General features: G+C 41.9%; 1 protein-coding gene across 2 annotated transcripts in view; it reads left to right on the forward strand.

Annotated features, from left to right (window-relative positions):
• Positions 1–22,912, forward strand: part of LOC121276339 (E3 ubiquitin-protein ligase RNF144B-like) — a 72,019-nt gene that overhangs the window by 43,336 nt on the left and 5,771 nt on the right. For both annotated transcript variants that reach the window (XM_041184626.1, XM_041184627.1), the window contains 2 exons: positions 15,182–15,242; positions 20,137–20,347. In XM_041184626.1, the coding sequence (XP_041040560.1) occupies positions 15,182–15,242; positions 20,137–20,347 (272 nt within the window). The remainder of the gene's footprint in view (positions 1–15,181; positions 15,243–20,136; positions 20,348–22,912) is intronic.

Genomic DNA, 22,912 nt, shown 5'->3' on the forward strand with positions numbered 1-22,912 from the left:
ATGCTTCTAGAGCAGAGAAGGTCAAAGGAAAATTTAATAAAGTTTCTTAAAATTGATGGGTTTTGGTGGGTCTGTAAGCAGAGGACACTGGTTTAAGTAATTGTTAAAAGAATCAGAAGGGAGATGAAAGGATTTACTTTTGTTAACTCAGCAAATTGAGGATTGGTTAATGGACAGAAAATAGATAATTACAAATAAATGGGACATTTTCTTGTTTGCTAATGAAACATCTCCAGGATTAATGCTTGTGTGCTATTTACAGTCTATATCAATGCCTTAGATGAGGGGACCGAATGTAATGTGTCCAGGTTTTCTGGCAATACAAAGCCAGGTGGGATAGTAAGTAAGAGGATGATGCAGAGGCTACAAAAGGATTTAGATGATCTAAGTGAGTGGACCAGAGTGTGGCAGGTGGTAGGAAAATAGGAAAGCAGAATTTTTTTTTAAATTGAATGATTGGGAGGTGTTGGTATTCAAAGGGGTTTAGGGTGCCCTTGCATGAGATTCACAAAGTTTACATGCAGGTAGAGCAACTAATTGGGAAAGCAAATGGTATGTCAGTCTTTATTGCAAAAAAAAGTCTTACTGCAATCATGTAGGAACTTGATAAGATCACATATGCAGCAGAATTTAATGGGGGGCAGGATTTGCTGCCCCACCAACCTATGAGTTGGTAGGGAACACATCCTGCTGACACCGGCTGTCCTGCAGCTATTTAATGCTGGGAACAGCATTAATTGGCTGGAGGTGAGTCTTCTGCCCCTCAGTCAGGAGGAAGCCCTGCCTCTCAGGGCTCCCAGCCAATCTAATTGGCCGGCAGCTCTGTAGTTGCAGTAGGGTGGTTGCTGCTGGTTCTAGAAGCAGTACCGAGAATCTAAATCCTGGAGCCAGGATAGAGGTTAGTGTGGGGCTGTCATGACGGGGACAGGAAGGGAGGTCTGGTGGTGGGAGATGGACGATCTTGATGGAGAGGCCAGCGGGAGAGGGAGACCTCGCAGGGACGGGGCAGATCTTGGATGGATACCCAGTGTGGAAACGTGGTCAATGAGTGAAGCACCCACCTCCTTCCCAGCAGAGACTTGAACAGGGTGATCTGCTGGGCTTCTCTCCCCACCTGACCACCGCCTGCCTGCCTCAAAATTGAGGCTGGGAAAGAAGCAGCCCTAAAGGGGCCATTCCTGCCAGCCATCAAGTTGGGGTTGAGTGACAAGGTGATGGGATGGCTGCCCAGGGAACTTAACAGACCCCCCAACTCCTGCAAACCCACCAGCAGGGAGCTGGCTTTGATCTCATTATCTAAGGAAGAATATAATTGTCTTAGAGGGAGTACAATGAATGTTCCAGACTAATTCCTGGGATGAGGATTTTGTCCTATATGGAAAGATTGAGTCGACTAGACCTATATTCCCTAGGCTTCAGAAGAATGAGAGGTGATCTCATGAAACATATAAAATTCTTAAGGGGCCTGAGAAGGTAGATACTGAAAGGAAGTTTCCCCTGGCTGAAAAGTCTAGAATGAGGAGTCATAGTTCCAGCTAAGGGGTCGACCTTTAAGGCTGAGATGAGGAGAAATTTCTTCACTCAAAGGATTGTGAGCCTTTAGAATTCTGTTTAGTTTTTGAGTATATTCAATATAGAGATTGATAGATTTTTGGATACTAAGGGAATCAAGGGATATGGGAATAGTGCAGGAAGGTGTGGCTGAGGGAGATCATTAGCATGATCTTATTGAAAGGTGAAAGAAGCTCAAGGGAGCGAATGGCCCACTTCTGCTCCAATTTCTTATGTAACACACAGACCTAGGCACCGGAAGCAACAACGGCAATCTTAACCCTGTCAACCCTGCAAAGTCCTCCTTACTAACATCTGGGGGCTAGTGCCAAAATTGGGAGAGCTGTCTCACAGACCAGTCAAGCTACAGCCTGACATAATCATACTCACGGAATCATACCTTACAGACAATGTACCAGACGCCACCATCACCATCCCTGGGTATGCCCTGTCCCACTGGCAGGACAGGCCCAGCAGAGGTGGTGGCACAGTGGTATACAGTTGGGAGGGAGTTGCCCTAGGAGTCCTCAACATCAACTCCAGACCCAAGAAATTTCATGACATCAGGTCAAACACGGGCAACAAAACCTCCTGCTGATTACCACGTACTGCCCTCCCTCAGCTGATGAATCAGTGCTCCTCCATGCTGAACACCACTTGGAGGAAGCACTGAGGGTGGCAAGGGTGCATAATGCACTCTGGGTGGGGACTTCAATGTCCATCACCAACAGTGGCTCGGTAGCGTCACTACTGACTGAGCTGACCGAGTCCTAAATGACATACCTGCTAGACTGGGTCTGCAGCAGATGTTGAGGAAACCAACAAGAGGGAAAAACATACTTGACCTTATGTTTACCAATCTGCCTGCCGCAGATGCATCTGTCCATAATGGCATCGGTAGGACTGAGTGGCCAGCGCACAGTCACTGTGGAGGTGAAGTCCCACCTTCACAGTGAGGATACCCTCCATCGTGTTGTGTGGCACTACCACCGTGCTAAATGGGATAGATTTTGAACACACCTAGCAACTCAAGACTGGGCATCCAAGAGGCACTGTGGGCCATTCGCAACTGCAGAATTGTACTCAAACACAATCTGTAACCTCATGGCCCAGCATATCCCCCACTCTACCATTACTACCAAGCCAGGGGATCAACCCTGGTTCAATGAAGAGTGCAGGAGGGCATGTCAGGAGCAGCACCAGCCATACCTAAAATTGAGGTCTGCAATCCTGCCACATCCAGTCATGAAGGGTGGTGGACAATTAAACAGTTCACTGGAGGAGGATGCTCAATGATGGGGGAGCCCAGCACATCAGTGCAAAAGATGAGGCTGAAGCATTTGCTACAATCTTCAGCCAGAAGTGCAGAGTGGATGATCCATCTTGGCCTCCTCTGGAGTTCCTCAACATGTCAGCCAATTCAATTCACTCCACGTGATATCAAGAAATGGCTGAAGGCACTGGATACTGCAAAGGCTATGAGTCCTGACAATATTCCAGCAATAATACTGAAAAGTTGTGCTCCAGAACTTGCCGTGCCTCTAGCCAAGCTGTTCCAGTGCAGCTACAGCATAGGCATCTACCCGACCATGTGGAAAATTGCCCAGGTATGTCCTGTACACAAAAAGCAGGACAAATCCAACCTGACCAATTACTGCCCCATCAGTCTACTCTCGATCATCAGTAGAGTGATGGAAGGGGTCATGAACGGTGCTATCAAGTGGCACTTACTTAGCATTAACCTACTCACTGACAACCAGTTTGGGTTCCACCAGGGCCACTCAGCTCCTGACCTCATTACAGTCTTGGTTCAAACATAGACAAAAGAGCTGAACTCCAGAGGTGAGGTGAGAGTGACTGCCCTTGACATCACAGCAGTATTTGACCAAGTGCAGCATCAAGGAACCCCAGCAAAACTGGAGTTGATGGGAATCGGGGGAAAACTCTCCACTGGTTGGAGTCATACCAAGCACAAAGGAAGATGGTTGTGGAGGTCAGTCATCTCAGCTCCAGGACGTCATTGCTCAGGGTATTGTCCTCAACCCAAACATCTTCAGCTGCTTCATCAATAACCCTTCCTTCCATCATAATGTCAGAAGTGGGGATGTTTGCTGATGATTGCACAATGTTCAGCACCATTCGCGACTTCTCAGATACTAAAGCAGTCCATGTCCAAATGCAGCAAGACTTGGACAATATCTAGGCTAGGGCTGACAAGTGGCAAGTAACATTTGTGCCATACAAGTGTCAGGCAATGACCATCTCCAACATGAGAATCCAATTATCATCCCTTGATGTTCAATGGCATTACCATCACTGAACCCCCCACTATGAACATCCTGGGGGTTACCATTGACCAGAAACTGAACTGGACTAGCCATATGAATATTGTGGCTACAAGAGCAGGTCAGAGGCTAGGAATCCTGTGACGAGTAACTCACCTCTTGACTCCCTAAAGCCTGTCCAACATTTACAAGTCACAAGTCAGGAGTGTGATAGAATACTCCCCACTTGCCTGGATGAGTGCAGCTCCCACAACATTCTAAGCTTTCCACCGTCCCGGACAAAGCAGCCTGCTTGATTGGCAAAACATCCACAAACATTCATTCCCTCCACCACCCAATGCACAATAGCAGCAGTATGTACCATCTACAAGATGCACTGCAGGTATTCACCAAGGCTCCTTTGACAGCATCTTCCAAACCCATGACCACTACCATCTAGAAGGTCAAGGGCAGCAGATACATGGGAACACCACCACCTGGAAGTTCCTCTCCAAGGAACTCACCATCCTTACTTGGAAAAATATCACCTTTCCTTCAGTGCTGTCGGGTCAAAATCCTGGAACTCCCTTCCTAATAGCACTGTGGGTGTACCTACACCACGTGGACTGCAGCAGTTCAAGAAGGCAGCTCACCACCACCCTCTCAAGGGCAACTAGGGATGGACAATAAATGCTGGCTCAGCCAGCGAAGCCCACATCCCAGAATGAATTAAGAAAAAAAAGTGGTTAATATTTGGAAGGCTTCTGTCAGGGTCACTGTTGGCAATTGGTTGCTGAGAAATGAACCAGAGTGCCCCTGTTGACCTAATACCCTCTAATATTCAACTTAAAATCTCTTCATTGCACCCCAGCCAAGAGAAGGAACTCAACAGCTAAGAAGCACAGAGAGAACCTATGTTTTTATCTGTCTGTGGCTTAGCACGTCACTACACCAATGTATCACAACTCGTGACACTTTTGCATCTTTACATCGTTTGAGTAATAGTTTTTCAAGTAGGAATGTTTTGTATGGCTGATGCTCTTTTGGACAGTATTTGGACAACACAATTCATCAAGGCCATTTTTTTTATCACAGCTGGAAATAGTGCATCCACAACCCATGATTTTTCCATCCAATAATTGCAGCGAGTGAAAAATCTTGGACGATCACAATATGCTTTGGGAAAGGTCAATGGAAAGAAAGGAACAGACTAATTGCATATGTTTTAACTCAGAATGACAGAAGGGTGTAAAAGGAATGTGGAACTAAGATGAATGGAGTTAAGATGCAGATCAGCCACAAGCTCAATGAATGGTGGAACAGGTTTCAGAGGCTGAATGGCCGACTTCTGTTCCTATTCTTTCTATGTTTATAATACCATTACTGAAATAATACCCTGAATAGTTATTGCCTACATAAAGTTGATCCTGATCTTTTGTTGTCTATCTGAGTTATGACCTTGGCTGAGTACACTTGGGGCCCTTGGATTGCTGTGGTTTAACACTGTGGTTGCCTCCACAAGATTCTACCCATAAACGCTTCTCTGGCAGGGAATGATGTCCATTTTTTTTTGCATTGGAACATTAAATATTTCAGCTCATTTATTTTCAGTGTGTTTCTTAAAACTGGTTAATCTGTTACAGCGTGGCAGGACATTTGTTGTTTGCCTCAATTTCATTGGGGTTTACTTTGTGCAATCCAGACTTAGGCTGGAAATGCATTCACAGACAAATAGCTTGTGATACTTTTGGAGTCATTAAAGTCATGAGGCAAGACAACTATTTCCTCAGCAAACTGTGCATTGATAACATGAACACATGGAATAGAGGATTTAGGCTCAAATTTCACATCCCATACTTGGGACAAAGGTGGCTTTGATCAACTCCTGTAAGGTGAAAGTATAAAACAAAAGTCCTGGTTGTATGACAATTTACACTTTTATGCCATAACTGAGCATAATTGGTTATAATTTTTCAAAGTTTTACAAGTGAGAAATATAATATTGAGGAGTCTCTTTTTATGTTGCCATTTGGATTTATCCCAACACTACTTTTCAGTGCTCACACCAGAGAGACCATTTCTACAAGTAGGCTGAGTATTCCATGATCTAAAACTAGATGTGATATGGCTGGGACAGGATAGCACCAGACTAACCAGTTGCTCCTTAGACTTCACAGACCAAATGGTATGGCCATTCCTTTCTATTGTGAAAGCTAGGGTAAATACCATACTGTCAAAACATGACATTCAGGCTAAAATAGGTGTCAAATTTATTTATTAGCAAGATATATAAAAGCAGGAAAACATAGTAAGATGCTGATGGTATAAACATTTAGGAAACAATAAAAATATAATTAACCCAAAAGGAGTTTAAAAAATCTTTAGCATGTTTCTTACACCACCAGTAATTTGCAACATTTTTGGATGCAATGGACTTCAGTAAACTTTTCAATGCAATGTTTGAATGTGATTGGGACCCTTTCTTTCAAATTCACTGAAATACAAATGACCTAAAGTTGAACAGCTCGGACAACAACTTGAGGCAAAAACAAGCCTTTTATATCACACATGTCAAGATGGAGACATTAACTACCTTAATATCCCCTAATAGGCCAGTCATTAAGAAATCTCATCTGAATTCCCCAGTATGTGGGCTTACATATTTCATCATTTCAAGGAGAGAGAGCATAACTATCAAGCACACGTTGGCTTAACTAGTTTCTGAATATAGGAGTACCATTATAAAATTGCTGGCTGCCTCTCATGGATCCAACGGGACTGTGTTGTATAATGGCTAGTCCCATAATAGGGAGCCAAAGGAATTCTGAAGTTCTTGGTCTGTACACTGTAATGGTGTAAGACTTACTGCCTCTTCTGTCTGCAGGTGCAGGTGTTTGGACTTTTGCCTGCTCTGCCTTGTCCTCTTCTAGTCACATTAATTGGCTAGTGTCCAAGAGGTTTACCAAAAGCTCTGGTTAAAGTTCCACCGTAGACTCAGCCACGTAACATTTCGGAGAGTTTAATGTCTGTTCCAAAAGAATCAGAAGCGGTGCACCATGAATAAACTAGTGATAAAACTGAAATGAGTTGATCCCTCTAAAAATCAACTGGAAATGGTATCCTCCTATCCATAATTCCTGTGTCTATTGTAGAACTGATCAGTGGGATAATAGAGAAATTGAAATAAATGCAGAACCTTCATTTGGCAATATTAAATAGGTGCCTGATGATTTTGGACAGGTATGCTGGGTACCAAATGACCTGACTTGAAACAGGACTGGGTGTACCTCTGGTGTAGAACAGGAGGGTGAGATGGTATTTAATTTTCTTGGTCCTAATGCATATTTTAGGGATTTTAAAGCAGACTTGCACCCATTGAAAACCGTTTGCTATATTTTTAGCTACTATGAATTGAAGCCTATTTCTAATTCCTATTTATTCCGGTGTATAAAAAAACATGTAATACCAGAAGTCTTTTAATTCCTAACAGTCTCCCCTGACTCGCTTCCTTAATACTTGATCAGACATTACTGGAGTTGGAAACAGAAAATGTTGTAAATACTCAGCAGGTTAGGCAGATTTGCACGAGAGAAATGGGTGCTCCTGACTTGAATATTTCCAGCATTTTATGTTTTTATTTTGGATTTCCAGAATCTGCAGTATTTTACTTTTGTATTACTGGAGATAGTATGACTCAATGCTGCCATAGCTTTTTGCCAAGTTCTGTACTGTATCAGACCCACCCTGCTATTCTGTTCCCAAGCTCATCATGTAAGCAGTCAACAAGGAAATGGACTTAAATAAAATGGGATGAGTCCCTTAAACAGTGGAAAACATAATGACTGTTCATATGACCTCAGATCTTTATTCTGATTTTTTAAATTGGTAAGGGGTCGCTGTGCTGTATCTGGATGAACTCCCAATATGTGCAGAGCTTCTGGATATGGAATCGCTTGGAAGCAGAGACCGTTGAGGAGCACGTGTATAAAATGAAAGGTCAATTTATGTCGGGCAGCATAAAGATAAAGAAAGCTGCATTTACTGCAAACATTTTACTTCACTGAAATCAGCAACTTTCTCTCATCTTCAGAATCTATTGACATACCCAGTCTTTCAACTAGTCAGGAATGTAGGGCAGGATTTTGCATCCCATGGGCAGGCGCCCAACCCATTCGGGAGTAAAATAGCGCGCGATGATGTTGGGTGAGCGTCCTGACATTATCATTCACTCGCGCGATATTTTGGTTGGCGGGTGCCTGCTGACAATTAGAAGACCTATTAAGGCCCTAAATCAATTAATTGAATGCAATTTTTCACTGCCCTTCAACCTTATGGTTGGCAGGTGGGCAAATCAGCCAGGGGTCCTTTTAGAGTTTTTATGAAACCTCATCCACAGGCAGCATAAGGTTTCCAATCGTAATTTGAAAAAAAAGTAAAAATTTTTAGACACCATTCTTAAAATTTCCATGTTCATGTGACTGAGTCATGTGAGGGATCATGTTTCTCTCATTTTTAAAATCTTTATTTCAGTTTCTACATGTCTTCAGCTCCCTGAAGCAGCTCCCCGCGCATGTGCAGACTTCTGCGCTCGCGCTGCTCTCGCCCCCACCCCGGCAGTGCTGAGGTTCTCAGCATGTATTTCATGCTGGCTAGCTATTAATTGGCCAGCCAGCGTGAAATCAGTCAGGAGCTGATGAGGGTGGCGGACTGTTTCCCAGCCGCTCCCGGGTCCGCCTGCTACACCTCCCCCCACCCCCCCCCCCAAAAGACTGGAAAATACTGCCAATAAGATAACAACGCACTGAGGTTAAGATCGTACAATACTGAACAATTTGGCCTGTTGAGCAGTCCAGTTAGTCCCATTCTCTTGTACTTTCTCCATATTCCGCCAATTATTTTTTTCCTTCAGGTGTTTATCCAATTCCTTTTTTTATTTTGAAGGCTACTATTGAATAACATCCACCAGACATGTATTCCAAATGCTAAACGCTTTTTACATAAAAGTTCTTTTTTCTTTGTCACCTCTGGCTCTTTTGCTAATCAACTTTAAATCTATACTATCTGATTATTGACCCTTTAGCCATTGGAAGCAGAGTAAATAAAGAGAGACTATCTAAACCCTTCATGATTTTTAACATCTTTATCATATCTCCTCTTAGCCATTTCTACTCTAAGGAGACCAACACTAGCTTTTCCTGTTTATCCACATAACTGTAATCTCTGATCCCTGGAACTATTCTAGTATTTTTTTTCTGAACCCTCCCTTAAAGCTTCACACTCTTCCTAAAGTGTGGTGCCCAGGATTGAACACACTACTCTAACTGAGGCTATACTGGTGTTTTGTATGGGTTCAATAAAACTTCCTGGCTTTTCTGCCCGCAGTCTCAGGATAAATATCAGAATTCCATATATTTTATTAATTGCTTTGTTAACCTGCCCTGTCATCTTCAAAAACACCTCCATGTCCCTTGTATCCCCATTAAAATTAGCATGTATTGCCTTTTTTCCTACCAAAATGCTTTGCATTTCATCTGCCTTTTGTCCACCTATTCCACCAGCCAGTATATGTTCTACTGAAGTCTATTACTATCTTCCTCATTGTTTGCCATGGGCAGAATGTTGTGCCCTCCCTCATGGTGAATTTAGTGGTGGGGGCTTTTAATCGGGTGGCAGGTGGGCTGCTTTGCTGTCTCTTCCCTAATAGGTCTGTGGTGAATGGCCTTCTTGCCCCACTGCCAACTGAGGCCCTTAAGTGGGCATTAATTGCCACTGCTGGTATTAATCTCTACCACTTAGAAGGACAAGGTCAGCAGATGCATGGAACCACCACCGCATGTTCCCCTCCCTGCCACACCCCATCCTGACTTGGAAATGTATCAGCTATTCCTTCATTGTTGCTGGGTCAAAATCCTGGAACCCCCTCCCTAACAGCACTGTGGGTGTACCTACATTACTTGGGCTGCAGCAGTTCAAGAAGGCAGCTCACCACCACCTCAAGGACAATTGGGGATGGGCAATAAAAATGCTGGCCTGGCCAGCGAAGCCCACATCCCATGAAAGAATTTTTTTAAAAGTTGCCCAGCAGCGGGCTCACCATGCGGAGAGCATCACAAGCAAACTCTGGCAAGTTAGAAGTGTAATAGGTTGGAGGAGAATGGAAAAAGACTGAAAGCGAAGGTCTGTGATAGGACAGAAGCAAGGAGACTTTAAGTGACAAGAAGAGTTGGTAGGACAGAGCCATGTAGAGTGGTAATGTGACAAGTAAAGAAACAAAAGATGTGTCCAGAGAAGGTGTGAATGACAATGATGAACAGCTGCCCTGCAAAAGCAAGAGAAAAACAAGATTAAAGCTGAAATCAGCAAAATTAAGGAAACAAAATGGAGGAATAGAGATTATGGTCTGAAATTCTTGAACTTAACATTGAGCCCAGAAGGCTGTAAAGTGCCCAATCAAAAAATGATGTGCTGTTCTTTGAGCCTGTATTGAGCTTCATTGGACCCCTGCAGTAGGCCAAGGAAAAAGATAGCAGCATGACAGCAAGATGGAGAATTAAAATGGCGGTCCACCAGAAGCTCAGGGTCATGCTTATAGATTGAAGGGAAGTGTTCTGCAAAGCAGTTACCCCAATATAGAGGAGACAGCATTGTGAGCAGCAAATATAGTATACTTAATTGAAAGAAATACATTTAAATTGATGGTCACCTGTAAGGAGTGTTTGGGCCTTGCTCAGTGAAGAGAGAGGAGGTAAAAACACAGGATGTGCAACACCTGCCCCTTTACTATTTTAATATTTAAAAAATTTGAAATAAGTAGTAAAATCCAACACATGTTCTTGTCCTTCGATGCCATGTGCTTCAATAATGCAGTTAATTGTTGCTTGTGAGTCATTCCTCAACAATTTGACACCAGAATCTCATGTGTGTTATATGGATGTTAGGTTCCCCATCTGAATGGAAATTGAACATTTTTTTTCCTCAGCTCCAGCATAACATATACCACAAACCATTTTTAAAAGGGATTGGAAAGCTCATAGAACTATAGAATGACACAATGCAGGAGGCTATTTGACCTTGTGTTCGTGCTGGCACTTTGAAAGAACTATTCAGTTAGCCCCAAGCCCCCACTCTTTCCCCATAATCCTTGCTCAATTTTTTTCCTGTTTAAATACTTGTTAGACCTAACAACTACAGACCACTCAGTTTAACCTCAAGTGTGAGAAGACTTTTAGAATTGATTAATTTGGGACAAAATTAACAGTTACTTGGGTAAGGGTGGATTAATTAAGAAAAACTAACATAGATTTATGAAAGAGAAATTGTGTTTAACTAACCTGCTTGAGTTTGTTGATGAGGGAACAGAGGGTTGATGAGGGTAATGTGGTTAATGTAGTGTACCTGGACTTCCAAATGGTATTTGATACATTACCACATTAACAGGGCATATAGAAACTATTCCCATTGGCAGAAGGATTGAGAAACAGAGTCCATAGATTTAAGGCAATTGATAAAAGAAGCAAAGCGACATGAGGAAAAACCTTTCTTATGCAACAGATCGTTAGGATCTTGAATTCACTGCCTGTGAGTGTGGTGGAGGCAGATTCAATCGTCCTCCAAAACAAAATTGGATAATTCTGAAGAGAAAAAGTTTGCAGGACCATGTGTGGGGGAGGTGGAAAGTTGATGGTCTTGGACTAGGTAAGTTGCTTTTGCAGAGAACCAGCATAAACATGATGGGCTAAATGTCGTCTTCTGTACAGTAACAATTCTATGATTCTAAGTATATTTCCAATTTCCTTTTGGAAGTTACTTTTGAATCTGCTTCCCACCACTCTCTCAGGTAGTGCATTTAGATCATTTTTTTTTGTTATAACGAAGTCCCCTCATCTCTTTTTTCCAAGGTTCTTTTCCAATTGTCTTAAATCTGTGTCCTCTGGTTACCAACCATTTTGTCAGTTAAGACAGTTTCTCCCTATGTACTTTATCAAAACATTTCCTTTTTGTTACTCATAATTATAGCCAATGCAGGAAGATTTTTCAATTAACTCTTTCACCCTGTTCCTCCACTGCCCTCCTCTCCTTGTCTGAAGGAATTGAATGTTGCCGGGATGTGGTTCCAAGGGCATCCTTCAGTGCTGCACTTGGGAAGCTGATTTAAGCTTAGTTAGCCTACTTAATGGAGCAGAATATACCAAAGTACTTCACAAGGAGAGAGTGGACACTGAGCAGAAGTTGGAAGGAAGTTACAGGAATTGATGGACGGTATGGTTGAAGAAGTAAATTTTGGGGAGACAATGGAAGGTGAAGAGAGATGCATCAAGAGAGAATGTGTTTCAGAAGAGGATGAGCTTGGATGTAGGGTTGGAGGAGGTTGTAGAGGTTTGTTGGAACAAGGCCTTGGAAGACATGTACTTTTTTTTCATTCATGGGATTTTAGTGTCTTTAGCAAAGCCAAAACTATTGCCCATCCCTAACTGCCCTTGAAGATAATGGTGAGCAAGGTTTTGAAATGAATACATTGAGGGCCAGGCAGCCAATAGTTGGCAGTGAAGGCAGTGGTGGTGGATCACTAGAGGAGTTGAAGTTTCTGTAGGGTGGGGTTGAGAGACTGGAAAGGAGTACATTGGAGATATGGAGGATGAAGGTGTGAAAGGTAGAGAAAAGGCTTTCAGTGGTGGAAGGGATGAGGTAAGTTCAGCAACAGGGAACATCAGAGGTTTCTTATTGCAGCAGGTACCCATGCACACACGCAGTCACTGAGTAAAAGTAGGAATCTGGGCAGTTTGTTTTGTTTCCTCCTCCCTATGTATGCTATAATTAAGAAGTTAATTTGGCAGTTACTTGTGTGATGTTTTATCAGTTTATAACCAACCCATCCAGACCTGATGTCTCACGGCGAAGGAGGGAATTCTCTGTCCTATCATGCCCTGTCTCAAAAAAAATCCATAGATTGGAACAGTTGGCATAATAATACATTGAGATTTGAAAATACATCAATTTCAACTATTTTAAAGCCTTCTAGTGCATTAATTGATGCAAGTTTTAGCTTTTACAAGATAAACACAGCTTTTGCAGATTGAAATGTATTGCATTGATATAGTACCTTGCACAACTGCAGGATGTCCCAAAGTAGTTCAGTCAATGAAGCACTATTTGAAGTGTCATCACTGTTGTTGTTTAAGGAGCAGCTAATTTCAGGAAATGGGGCAACTGATTTACATACAGGAAGATCCCACGAACAGCAATGTGTGTGTAAAATTTCATGACTTTGATTTTTGGTGATTTGAGGGCTGCAATCACGGGTTACCATTCCACAAACTCTATTCAGTTCCACGATACATTGTGGATGTACCAGTTCTTCATACTGGAGACTGAACAAATGCAAGCTCCTTGTATTCCTTACTTTCTATCCACAGATCCACACATTTTGGCAGGGAACTTTTAGTTTCTTGTTCTTAGCCCAAGGATACTGAGGCCAATGCTAATGCTACACCTGCTACCCTAGCTGAAATCAGCAAACTCAGTACAAGCCAACAATTGAACTCAAGGCCTCTTGCCTTGCATAACTTAGCACACCAGCTGTTGTGTTCTTCAGCTATTTCCATAGCAAAGAAAAATTGTCAGAAGTATTTTTTTTGATTTGAGGATGTAAATCCATCCTCTTGTTAGCTTTTTTTTGTTGTTTAAAACTGCTAGACAGCAGGGTTTGTAGTTAATCTGCCATGTGTCTTGGAGTCAATTTCCAGACTAGCTATGCATCTCCACCTGCCTCTCCTTGGTTAATTACTGCCTTAGAATGCAACTCTGGAGCGGATATAAACATGGTAAACTCTTATCTGGTGGCCTGTGGGGAAACAAATCAGGTTCATCTTCCATACACTTGATCCTTGCTAGCAAATTAAGCATATATTTTGAAGGAATATGCGAGGTTAAGGCTACTTGTTGACTTTTTAGTATTCCTTGTTGGGATGTGACTGTAACTGGCAAAGCCTGTGTTGATTGCCCATCCCTAGTTACCCTTGAAGGTGGCAGTGAGCTGCCGCCTTGCGTTGCTGCAGTAGGTATGGTGAAGGTATTTCCGCTAGGTTGGGAGTTCCATGATTTTTGAATGGCAATACATGTCCAAGTTGATTGATGTGTTATACAGGGAAACTTGGACCTTTCTCTGCATCTGCTCTCTTGTCGTTTTGGGTGGTGAAGGTCACAAGTTTATATCTGGGAGTATTCACTTAATGGAAGTGAACAAAACGTGTGCTTGTGTAAAAATAAATAAATAAAATAAAATGCATTCTGATTATTAAGTTTGATTTACTACAGTCCATTCCACTTAGTGAGTAATTTGTAACTGTAACATGATTTCCTAAATAATGGAAGATGATTCAGAGCATGTATTATGCAATTTTTCCTTTTTGTTGGAAGAGTTGGGATTACCGGAAGGAATATAGCTACTGGCCAAAAGTCAGATTTTCCCATCAATGGAAATGTGTACAGCATCAGGAGTTTTTGCCAAACTGTCTTAGTCTCAGCAGCCACAGAACTACCTGTCTAGTGGCAGGGACAATTCAAGGGAACAGCATGTGGCATTGTCATCTGAGATAAGTGGCCTTATTTCATTAATTTAATCACTGTAAAATAAAACATTTACGTACTCTGCACAGCTAAGGTACCCTGCTGAATACTCATATATAAGCTACAATTGTGGCCCAAAGAGTTGTTTACAGTGACACTGAGTTTCTAGCTGGCTTTAACTTTGCCAGCACTAAATGCAAATAAAATACTTAAAAATGGTAGCTCAGTGAGGTAATTCAGTGAGTAGCCAAACCACAAAGGTCTCAGGTGTGATCTCTGGGTTGCGCTGAGCTGATTGGTTTCAGCCAGTGTGATGTTGGGTTTGGATAGGATATTGGTCTGTATTTGGAGTACCCTGCTGGCAAATGGCTGCTGCTGTTCACCAACCCCTCTCTCCGCACATGTCGAACAGCCCATCGAGGCTTACTTTTATGGCTCACACATGAACATTTGGTACTTGGATGAGGAATAACAGGGCAACCAACGTCTATGGAACCATATGTCAGTGAGAGGGCAGATGAGAAATGCAGATACTCAGGAAAGAACATCTATAGATCATTATATGATGTGCTGATCTGTGCCCCTTCTCAGAGACCCAGTAGTATCTTCCTACTGCAGGTACTCGGAGATAGCAATAACAGCTTCATAACTAGGTAGTGGACCTGCGCACAGGTGGCAGCTGATGGAAAGAAGAGTGTTTAAGGCATATTTTGAGTTGCATGTGTGTCTAATTATTTATAATTTTTGTTTACAAAAAATACATTTCAGGTCTTGTTTAACTTGTTTTGTATTTGTTTCAGATTGCATTTTTGGTTCCAGCTGGTGTGCTTCAGCTGTACCAGCAATTGAAATTTGAACGAGGTATGCAACCTCTTTATATGCAACAGCACAATGTCATGGGTTTCTGCACTGGGGACGCTATTGCTTCTGATTCAACTATTGCAAAGCAATATTCGCCTAATTAGTGCATCAGCTGGGGATGTCAAATGGGCTATTTTTTACATTGCTACAGATACAAATCTTTCACATCTTTAAAACCTTCAATAGCTGGTTGAGATGGCTTGTTTTGTGCTTTTGCTTATCTTGCATTCAAATTTTGCTTTACTTTTCTCTGATTCTAAAAATATTTTTCTGCACTTACTTTGTTAGCTTCATGAATGCATTGTACACTGTTCAATGTGATATGTCAGACAAGAGGTTCCTCTTCAGACCCAGATGCGAGGTAAAATGTGGGCTGATCACTTGTACGTTAAGTTGTGATTAACATGCAGTGAGACCGGCCAAAAAAAAATCATGAAATTCTTGCCAAGTTTATACTTTGATCACAAGAATGAAAGGAAGCATAGAATGAGAAAAGGTAAATTTGCCAATCCAGCTCACTTCTTCCAGTTTTATGTACAACTGCTCCTATCAACAACCCCAGCTACTTAATCTCCTTCTGAGTCCATGTGTAAATGGTGCTATAATGGAGTCTATTTTGACCACACAATTTTCCCAGTCTATTTACAACCAGCCATATCTCAGGATCTGCACCAGATGTTTAATCTGCTGAGGGAAAGTTCTGTGCAATTGCTCCCTGGCCCCCAAAAGGTAATCAAGTGAAACTGCAGCATATCCATCCATCCATCAAACTCCCACATTTCTACCATTCAACAATGGTTGTTTGCCTTCTATATACATTTACTTTGTCCAAGAAGCTGTTATAGAGATGAATGTTGGCACTCACAGGAAGCCCACCTTGAAATTGCAGGCATACAGGACTGTGACTTTTAATAAACTAAAATTGCGATTAATGGATGGAAAAAGTGATGGGCTGTGTCCGTGTGATTCCTCCTTTGAGCAATTCCGGATCATGGAATCACTTCTCGTGTTCCATTAAGCCTTTGACATCTGTTTTATAGAGCTTCCTATGACCTTCAATTCCATTCTTGACCAGGGGAACCTCACTATAAGCTCACAAGCCATTACTCTGTGAGGGGAAATAAATGGTCGTGGAAGCTTATTCTCACTTGTGGCAAACATTCTGACCTGTCTGTGGTAAATGATTGCCTTACGTAAACTAGGTAGTGAAAAACTAGGTGATGAACATTTCAATGAATAGCCTAGTTCTCCTTACAGCTAAAATAGTTAAGCTAGGGAGTAGATGGGCTGACAGCTGAGGGATTTACCACCTCTGGTCCTTGGACAGTACTAAATTCGCCTGGGATGAGTGCTGTAATTGGCCTCAGTTCCCTTGCATTATAGAAGGAGAAAATCAGCCGTGGTGTCTGCTCCTGGTCATTATCCAGGAACTGTTGCTGGAAGTTTGTATGAGATTGTTGGGTGAGGGCAGATTTGGTTCACTGGTGATATTCTACACTTAAAAACCTGCTGAAATGTACAGTCTATTCTTAAATTTGAATAGTGGTCAATTCAGCAAGATGCCAAAGCCCAAAGAAACAATTTCCATTGTGGGTGGTTCAGTGCTTTCAGTAATCCAACCATTTTTGAGGTGGGGTGGTCACTGCTTTCAGTAGTCCAGTGGGGGGGGGGGGTTGGAAGAGTAGAGTTGCTGCTTTCAATGCGCCAATTAGGGATGGGGGAGTCAGTGCTTTTTATAATCCAGTGAGAGGAGGTTCGCTGCTTTCAATAGTGCAGTGAGGAGGGGGTGGGCTCAATGCTTTCAATAGTCCACTGAGGGGTGGGGGGATTACTATTTTCAGCAGTCCTATGAGGCATCATGACTGCTTCCAATAGACCAATGAGGAGGTGTGGTCACTGCTTTCAGTGGAGGGAGAAAAAGAGTGATATAATGGATGCTGGAGGAGGTATAAGCTAGTCTGTGTTTGGAAATAGGGAAGCAATAAGCTACATTTCACTTGAATATATTTGTCCTTTTTTGCAGTATTGTACTAGTTAATTCACCTTAGTAAATATCAACTATATTTCTCTAACTCCTCTGGGTAATTTTTCTTTACATGTCCTCCATCAAATACTCCTGAGACACCTTTGAGATATATCACTAGCAGAACAGAATCCCCTAGATGCTGGTTGTCACAGTGCTCCTTCTAAATTATTTCACTGGAGCTCAAGCGAGTGCTCCTTTTCAATGGATTAAAATTTTCTTATGTTATTTCCCTTAAATCAGCTGTTGCCTGTGATGCCATAAACTGCAAAATTCCCATCCCAACCATTATGCTGTCAGTATGGGCTGTCACATGCCAATGACATGGAGCATGCTGGTTGTTGATGTGGCGTCTGCTATTATCAAAAAAAAACAAAGGCTCAAAATGACTGGCGAGGAACCCTCTAAAATATTGGTAAAGTCTTGCATTCATTTCCAGTTAAGTGTCACATTTTCTGTCTCACTCTCCCTTTAACACTTTATAGATAGATGACACACACTCGTATATCATGATTGGAAAAAGCTCATCATATTAAATGAAACATGTAACAAGTTCATTACTCTTCTTCATGTATCCCCTTTCTATTGACAATAGCTTATACTTGGGAAGAATAGCAGGTTCTCTTTCAATGCCAGAGCTTCTAATGATTGTATAAAGCACTCTAACTTCATTTTTTGTTATGATTGACTCTTCCAAGTGAATTACAGTGCAGATGTAAAATACCCTCCTAGGTTTTGGGGTTATTTAGCATTGAAGTTTTCTACACTTTCAACTGTTTGCATTCACTACCCTCAAAATAGCCTACATTACAGAGAAACTGGAAACCTGGGGAAGTCCTGTTTAGAGTTTTGGAAACGCAAACAAAAATCATTCAGAAAATTGAAATGACTAGCCCAAAACACATAATAAATTCCTAGAACCTAAAACATGGAAAAAGACATTTAGTCCATGTTGGTGTTTATGCTCCATGTGAACAGATGGTTCTAATCCACTGTCCGACTTGTTTCCTTATCCCTTTTCCTATAACCACTTTTCTACCCTAAACATAAGTGTTGACAATTTAATAAGCTGACAACCTGAAGTCTGTCCTACATTCCGATGTCTGCTCTATGTTCACCTGTAAGAATGGAAAATACTTTAATTGATATCTATATATTCTACACTGATTTATCATTTGTGAAGTGTAAGGCCATTTACAAAAAAAAAAATACATATATATAATCCAAAGGCATAAGAGAAAAGGGTTTACTTAGTGCACCAGGAGTGCAAATCAGGGTTCCAGCTCTGGAGGAAAATCCTGTGGGGACCCACAGATTTCTCCATCTGAATTCCTGATGAGTGCTCTAGGTGAGTGCAAGTTGGCAAAAGTTATCCTGTGATAATGGATATGTTAAATGAGTTTTGCTATCAATGAATCCTCTCATCTCCACAAGGCTGGCCTAGTATAAGTATGTAGATTGGATTTGAAGAGGAAGCCCTTGTCTGTTGTCCTTTTGAACGTTGCCTTCTCCATTTTACATGAATGTTTTTTTTTTCAAGGTTGCTTGTGTCCTTTAGTCAGGTCTGCTATCCTATTCCACTCCAGTTAAACATGGATGTCAAAATGTACAGCGTACCCCTGTTGGTTGAGTGTTTTCCCAGTGTCGTGCAACTGTGGGTCAGTTCTCAGGGAATCCCCATTAAAATGAATGGAATGTTACTGGAATGTGGGTGGCTACATCTTACCAGCGAGAGATTATGGGGGAAGATGTGTAAATATCAAAAATTGAACTGAACAATATGGAGCTTTTTTCTCTGAGCGGTGACCTGATAGAGCTCTTTAAGATGATGATAATAATGATGAGGTTTGATAGGGTAGACATGGAGAAAATGTTTCTACTTGTGAGGAGTCCAGAATCAATATAAGATTGTCATTAACAAATAAGGAATTGAGAAACCTCTTTACACGGAAAATGGTTAGAATGCATTAGAATAGTTGGGGTAAATAGCATGGATGCATTTAAGGGAAGCTAGATAAGTAAGTGAGGAAGCAAGGCATAGAAGGATAGGCTGATAAGGTTAGATTCAGTAGGTTGGGAGGAGGCTTGTGTTGAGCATAAATGTCAGCATAGACCAGTTGGGCTGAATGGCCAATTTGTGCTGTAATTTATGTGTAATTGGCGTCTCTTTAGGCAGCAATTTTATTTTTAAAGAAAGCAACAAATAACTTTATAAATATATAATATCTAACTTTTTCCCTAAACTGCTTTGAGAGTCTTTAAAAGTGAAAGCACTCCCTGTTCAATTTTCCTTGCCGCCTTAGTTCATTGGCATATCAAAAAATTGCCAAACAAATTGGCCCACAGCAAAGTGGGATCTGAAGCACTTTACAGATTATGAAGTGATGATGGAGTAAAAGAAGTAACTCAAATATTTAGTAAAAGATTAGTGGCACATTTGATTTTTTTAGGTATAGAGGGTAGATTTTTCTGGTCCCGCACTCAAATGTGCAGGAACGCCAAAGCACAGCAGGTGCTGGAAATCATGTGGACTCCTTCACAGAAATGCGTCCCTCTGAACCTGACTTTCTCTTTACCCAGGAAATCCAGGGAACCAGAACCAGGAGAATCTCTACCAATAAAATGCACGTCAGTTGATTCAAAACCAAACATTTTGCAATTGTTTCACTAAGGTTGACATTTAATGTTCATGTCTAAACCCTTGGGAAGAGGGTTATCCATTTCACCACAGTGAAAATTTTAAAAAAGCCCCATTAGGTGAGCGAGAGAAACTGAAATTTTTGTAATATCAGAGGTTAGGATTGAAAATATTTAGCGCTCGATAACCATTGGAATTGAGAATTCTCATGACAGCTCTCTTTTTATTTTTAGAAGTCCATCTGGACCCCTCCAGGACGTGGTGCCCCAGAGTTCAATGTCAGACTGTGTGCCAGATTGATGTGGCTGATTCTCATCAGGCTGTACAAGTACAATGCCCCTCCTGCCACATACAGTTTTGCTCCGTTTGCAAGGCCAGCTGGCATCCAGGGCAAGCATGTCAGGAGAATCAGCCCTTTATGTCCTCGAAAGCAGATGATGCTGGGTAAGAATTATGAAGCATGAAACAGTAACCTTTCAGTTCTCAGAACGAGCAACACTTGTGTGTACATTGTACCCTTTAATTGTGAGCAAAAGGGGTTTAAAAAGTGCCTAACATGAGAGATACCCATGGAAGCCATTTCAAAATGGGTACAACAGTGTTTTATTACAGTGCTGCAGCCAATGATTTTGGGTGTCTAACGTGGGCTTTTTTGACATGTTTATTGGAATATAAAAGGCAAGTAGGTAACCGTAGCAAGCACTGAATTAACTGACAAAGCACTTAAATCATCAGAAATAAACGTAACATTTTCAGAAGATACAGAGAAACGATATCCAGAATTTTTAGCTCGCCGGGCAGGCGCGTGCCTGATCCAACCGAGTGTAAAGTGACTGGCGATGATGTCGGGCGAGCATCCCGACATCACTGTGCACTCGTGCGATATTTTCGGACTCGGCAGCGTGCCCGTTGACAATTAAAATGTCTATTAAGGCCATTAAAGTTATAATTGAAAGAGATTTTTCACTGCCCATCTAACCTTACGGTTGGCAGGCAGGCGAAAAGGCCAAGTGGCCTTTGTATATTTTTTAGGAAACCTCATGCACGGGCGGGATGAGGTTTCCAACAGCAAATGAAAATAAAATACAAATTTTAACATTTCATTTATAACATGACCCTGCTTATGTGGCAGAGTCACATGAGGGGACACGTCTTATGACATTTTAAGAATCTTTATTTTTAATGTTTTGAACTGTTCATCTCCCTGAGGCAGCTCTGTGCTTCGGGGAGCTTTTCCTGCATGCACTCGCGTGAATGCGTGAACTTGCAATCTTGCCCTCCTCACACCACTCCCCCTGAACGCTGCCGCTCATGTTTTATGATGGGCGGGCCTTAATTGGCCCGCCGGCGTGAAATTGCGATCCGGTCCTGATCGCAGGCAGTGGTCGGCTTCCCGACTGCCCCCGCCAAGCCCGTCCGACGAGGGAAAAATCCTCCCCAATGACCCAAAGAGCTTCAAATGTGAAGAATTAAATAGAAATTGCCCAGTTCATGTTGGTGTTAATCCTCCACATGAGAACTAGTCTCTATCAGATGTGCCCATGTCCCTTTTAATCCTTTCTGAAGGATGGTCACTATTCTCACATAAGGAAGAGCAGTCGCCATTTTATTCATGGCAAGATCCCACAAACTATAGAGATATAATGACAAGTTAAACTATTCTTTGGTTGTGTTGGTTGAGATAGAAATATTGGTCGGGACAAGATAAAAGATCTGCTCTTTTACTAGTGTCATGGGTATTTATTATTTACTCTGTTAGCCAGAGGGAGCATGGTTTAGTGTTTCATCTGAAGTCGAGCATTTTTTCAATACTAATGTTTTAGTGCAGGTCCTGAAGTGTTTGAGTCGGGCTCAAATTTCGATTATCGGAATTTAGATTTACCTTTCCCTTAAAAGGTGGAAGCAATTGTATGTACTACATTGGTTTAGTAGATTTTATTATATAATTTTGAAATTCATCTCCATATTTGTAGTGTCACTTGCTACAATCCCAGCTGAGATTACCTCTGGACAAGCCTAATCCCAGGGTGGAACCCAGCTTGATAGATCCTAACTTTTTTTGTTTAGACACATGGAGAGTGGCTACTAAACAGAGTCACAGAAGTCAGCTGATGAACTATTAACAAAAGAATAAAACATTTATTCAACAAGAAAAGATGAACTATATTACAATACTCCTTCACCCACAACTATACCTTTACAGATATATACAGATTTGTAAGGATAACACAAGTTACAAAAACTATTTTATACTCTAATGTACACTGTAAGTACATAATCCATGGAAATCTATGGCACCCTGTGATCAGACACACCACACTCTCAAACCAAGTGACAGATGTCACCTCAAACAGATGCTATGAATCTCTATATTGCACTGAATTACGTCCTTCACATGGGGGTTTCTGATCTCCACTTTCCAAGACCTCACATTGGAATCTTCTCCCAAGCTGACGCTTTCTCTCAGATGCCTCCCAGAAGGGTTCACCTCCAGGGTTTCAAACTCTCCTTCTGATGTTCCTCTTTCCTGGTCACCACCTGCATTCAAACTGTCTTCCACACACTCTGTCTCCCAGATTTGGCTGTCAACAGTACATCACTGCTTCACATGCCCACAGCAAAGAGTTACAGACCTTCAGTTGTCTCTTTAGACCTTCTTGCCTCTTGCAAGCTGAATTTGCTTTAAATCTGCTTTCTATAGCTTTTGTCTCTTTAAATCTGAAGCATGGAGCCTTTCTCTCTGCCCCTCACTCTTAACTTGATTTAATAGGACCTTTTCCCAGGTTCCTGTCCTTCCTTTGACTAGAAGATCTTCTTTGGATTTTCCCCTCTTCCACTCCCCTGGATTTTTGGGGTTTTCCTTTCTGTTAGGACTGGTTATCTGTCCCCATAGCTCCAGTCTCTCCTGGCAGCAACTTCCAGAACCAGCTGCACTGAACCGCTTCTAAAGCAACTGCTCCTAACAATTCCTCCTAACATCTTATTTCTCCAATTGCAAATGGGGTTAAG

This window comes from Carcharodon carcharias, chromosome 3 (genome assembly GCF_017639515.1).
Source record: "Carcharodon carcharias isolate sCarCar2 chromosome 3, sCarCar2.pri, whole genome shotgun sequence".
Classification (NCBI taxonomy): domain Eukaryota; kingdom Metazoa; phylum Chordata; class Chondrichthyes; order Lamniformes; family Lamnidae; genus Carcharodon; species Carcharodon carcharias.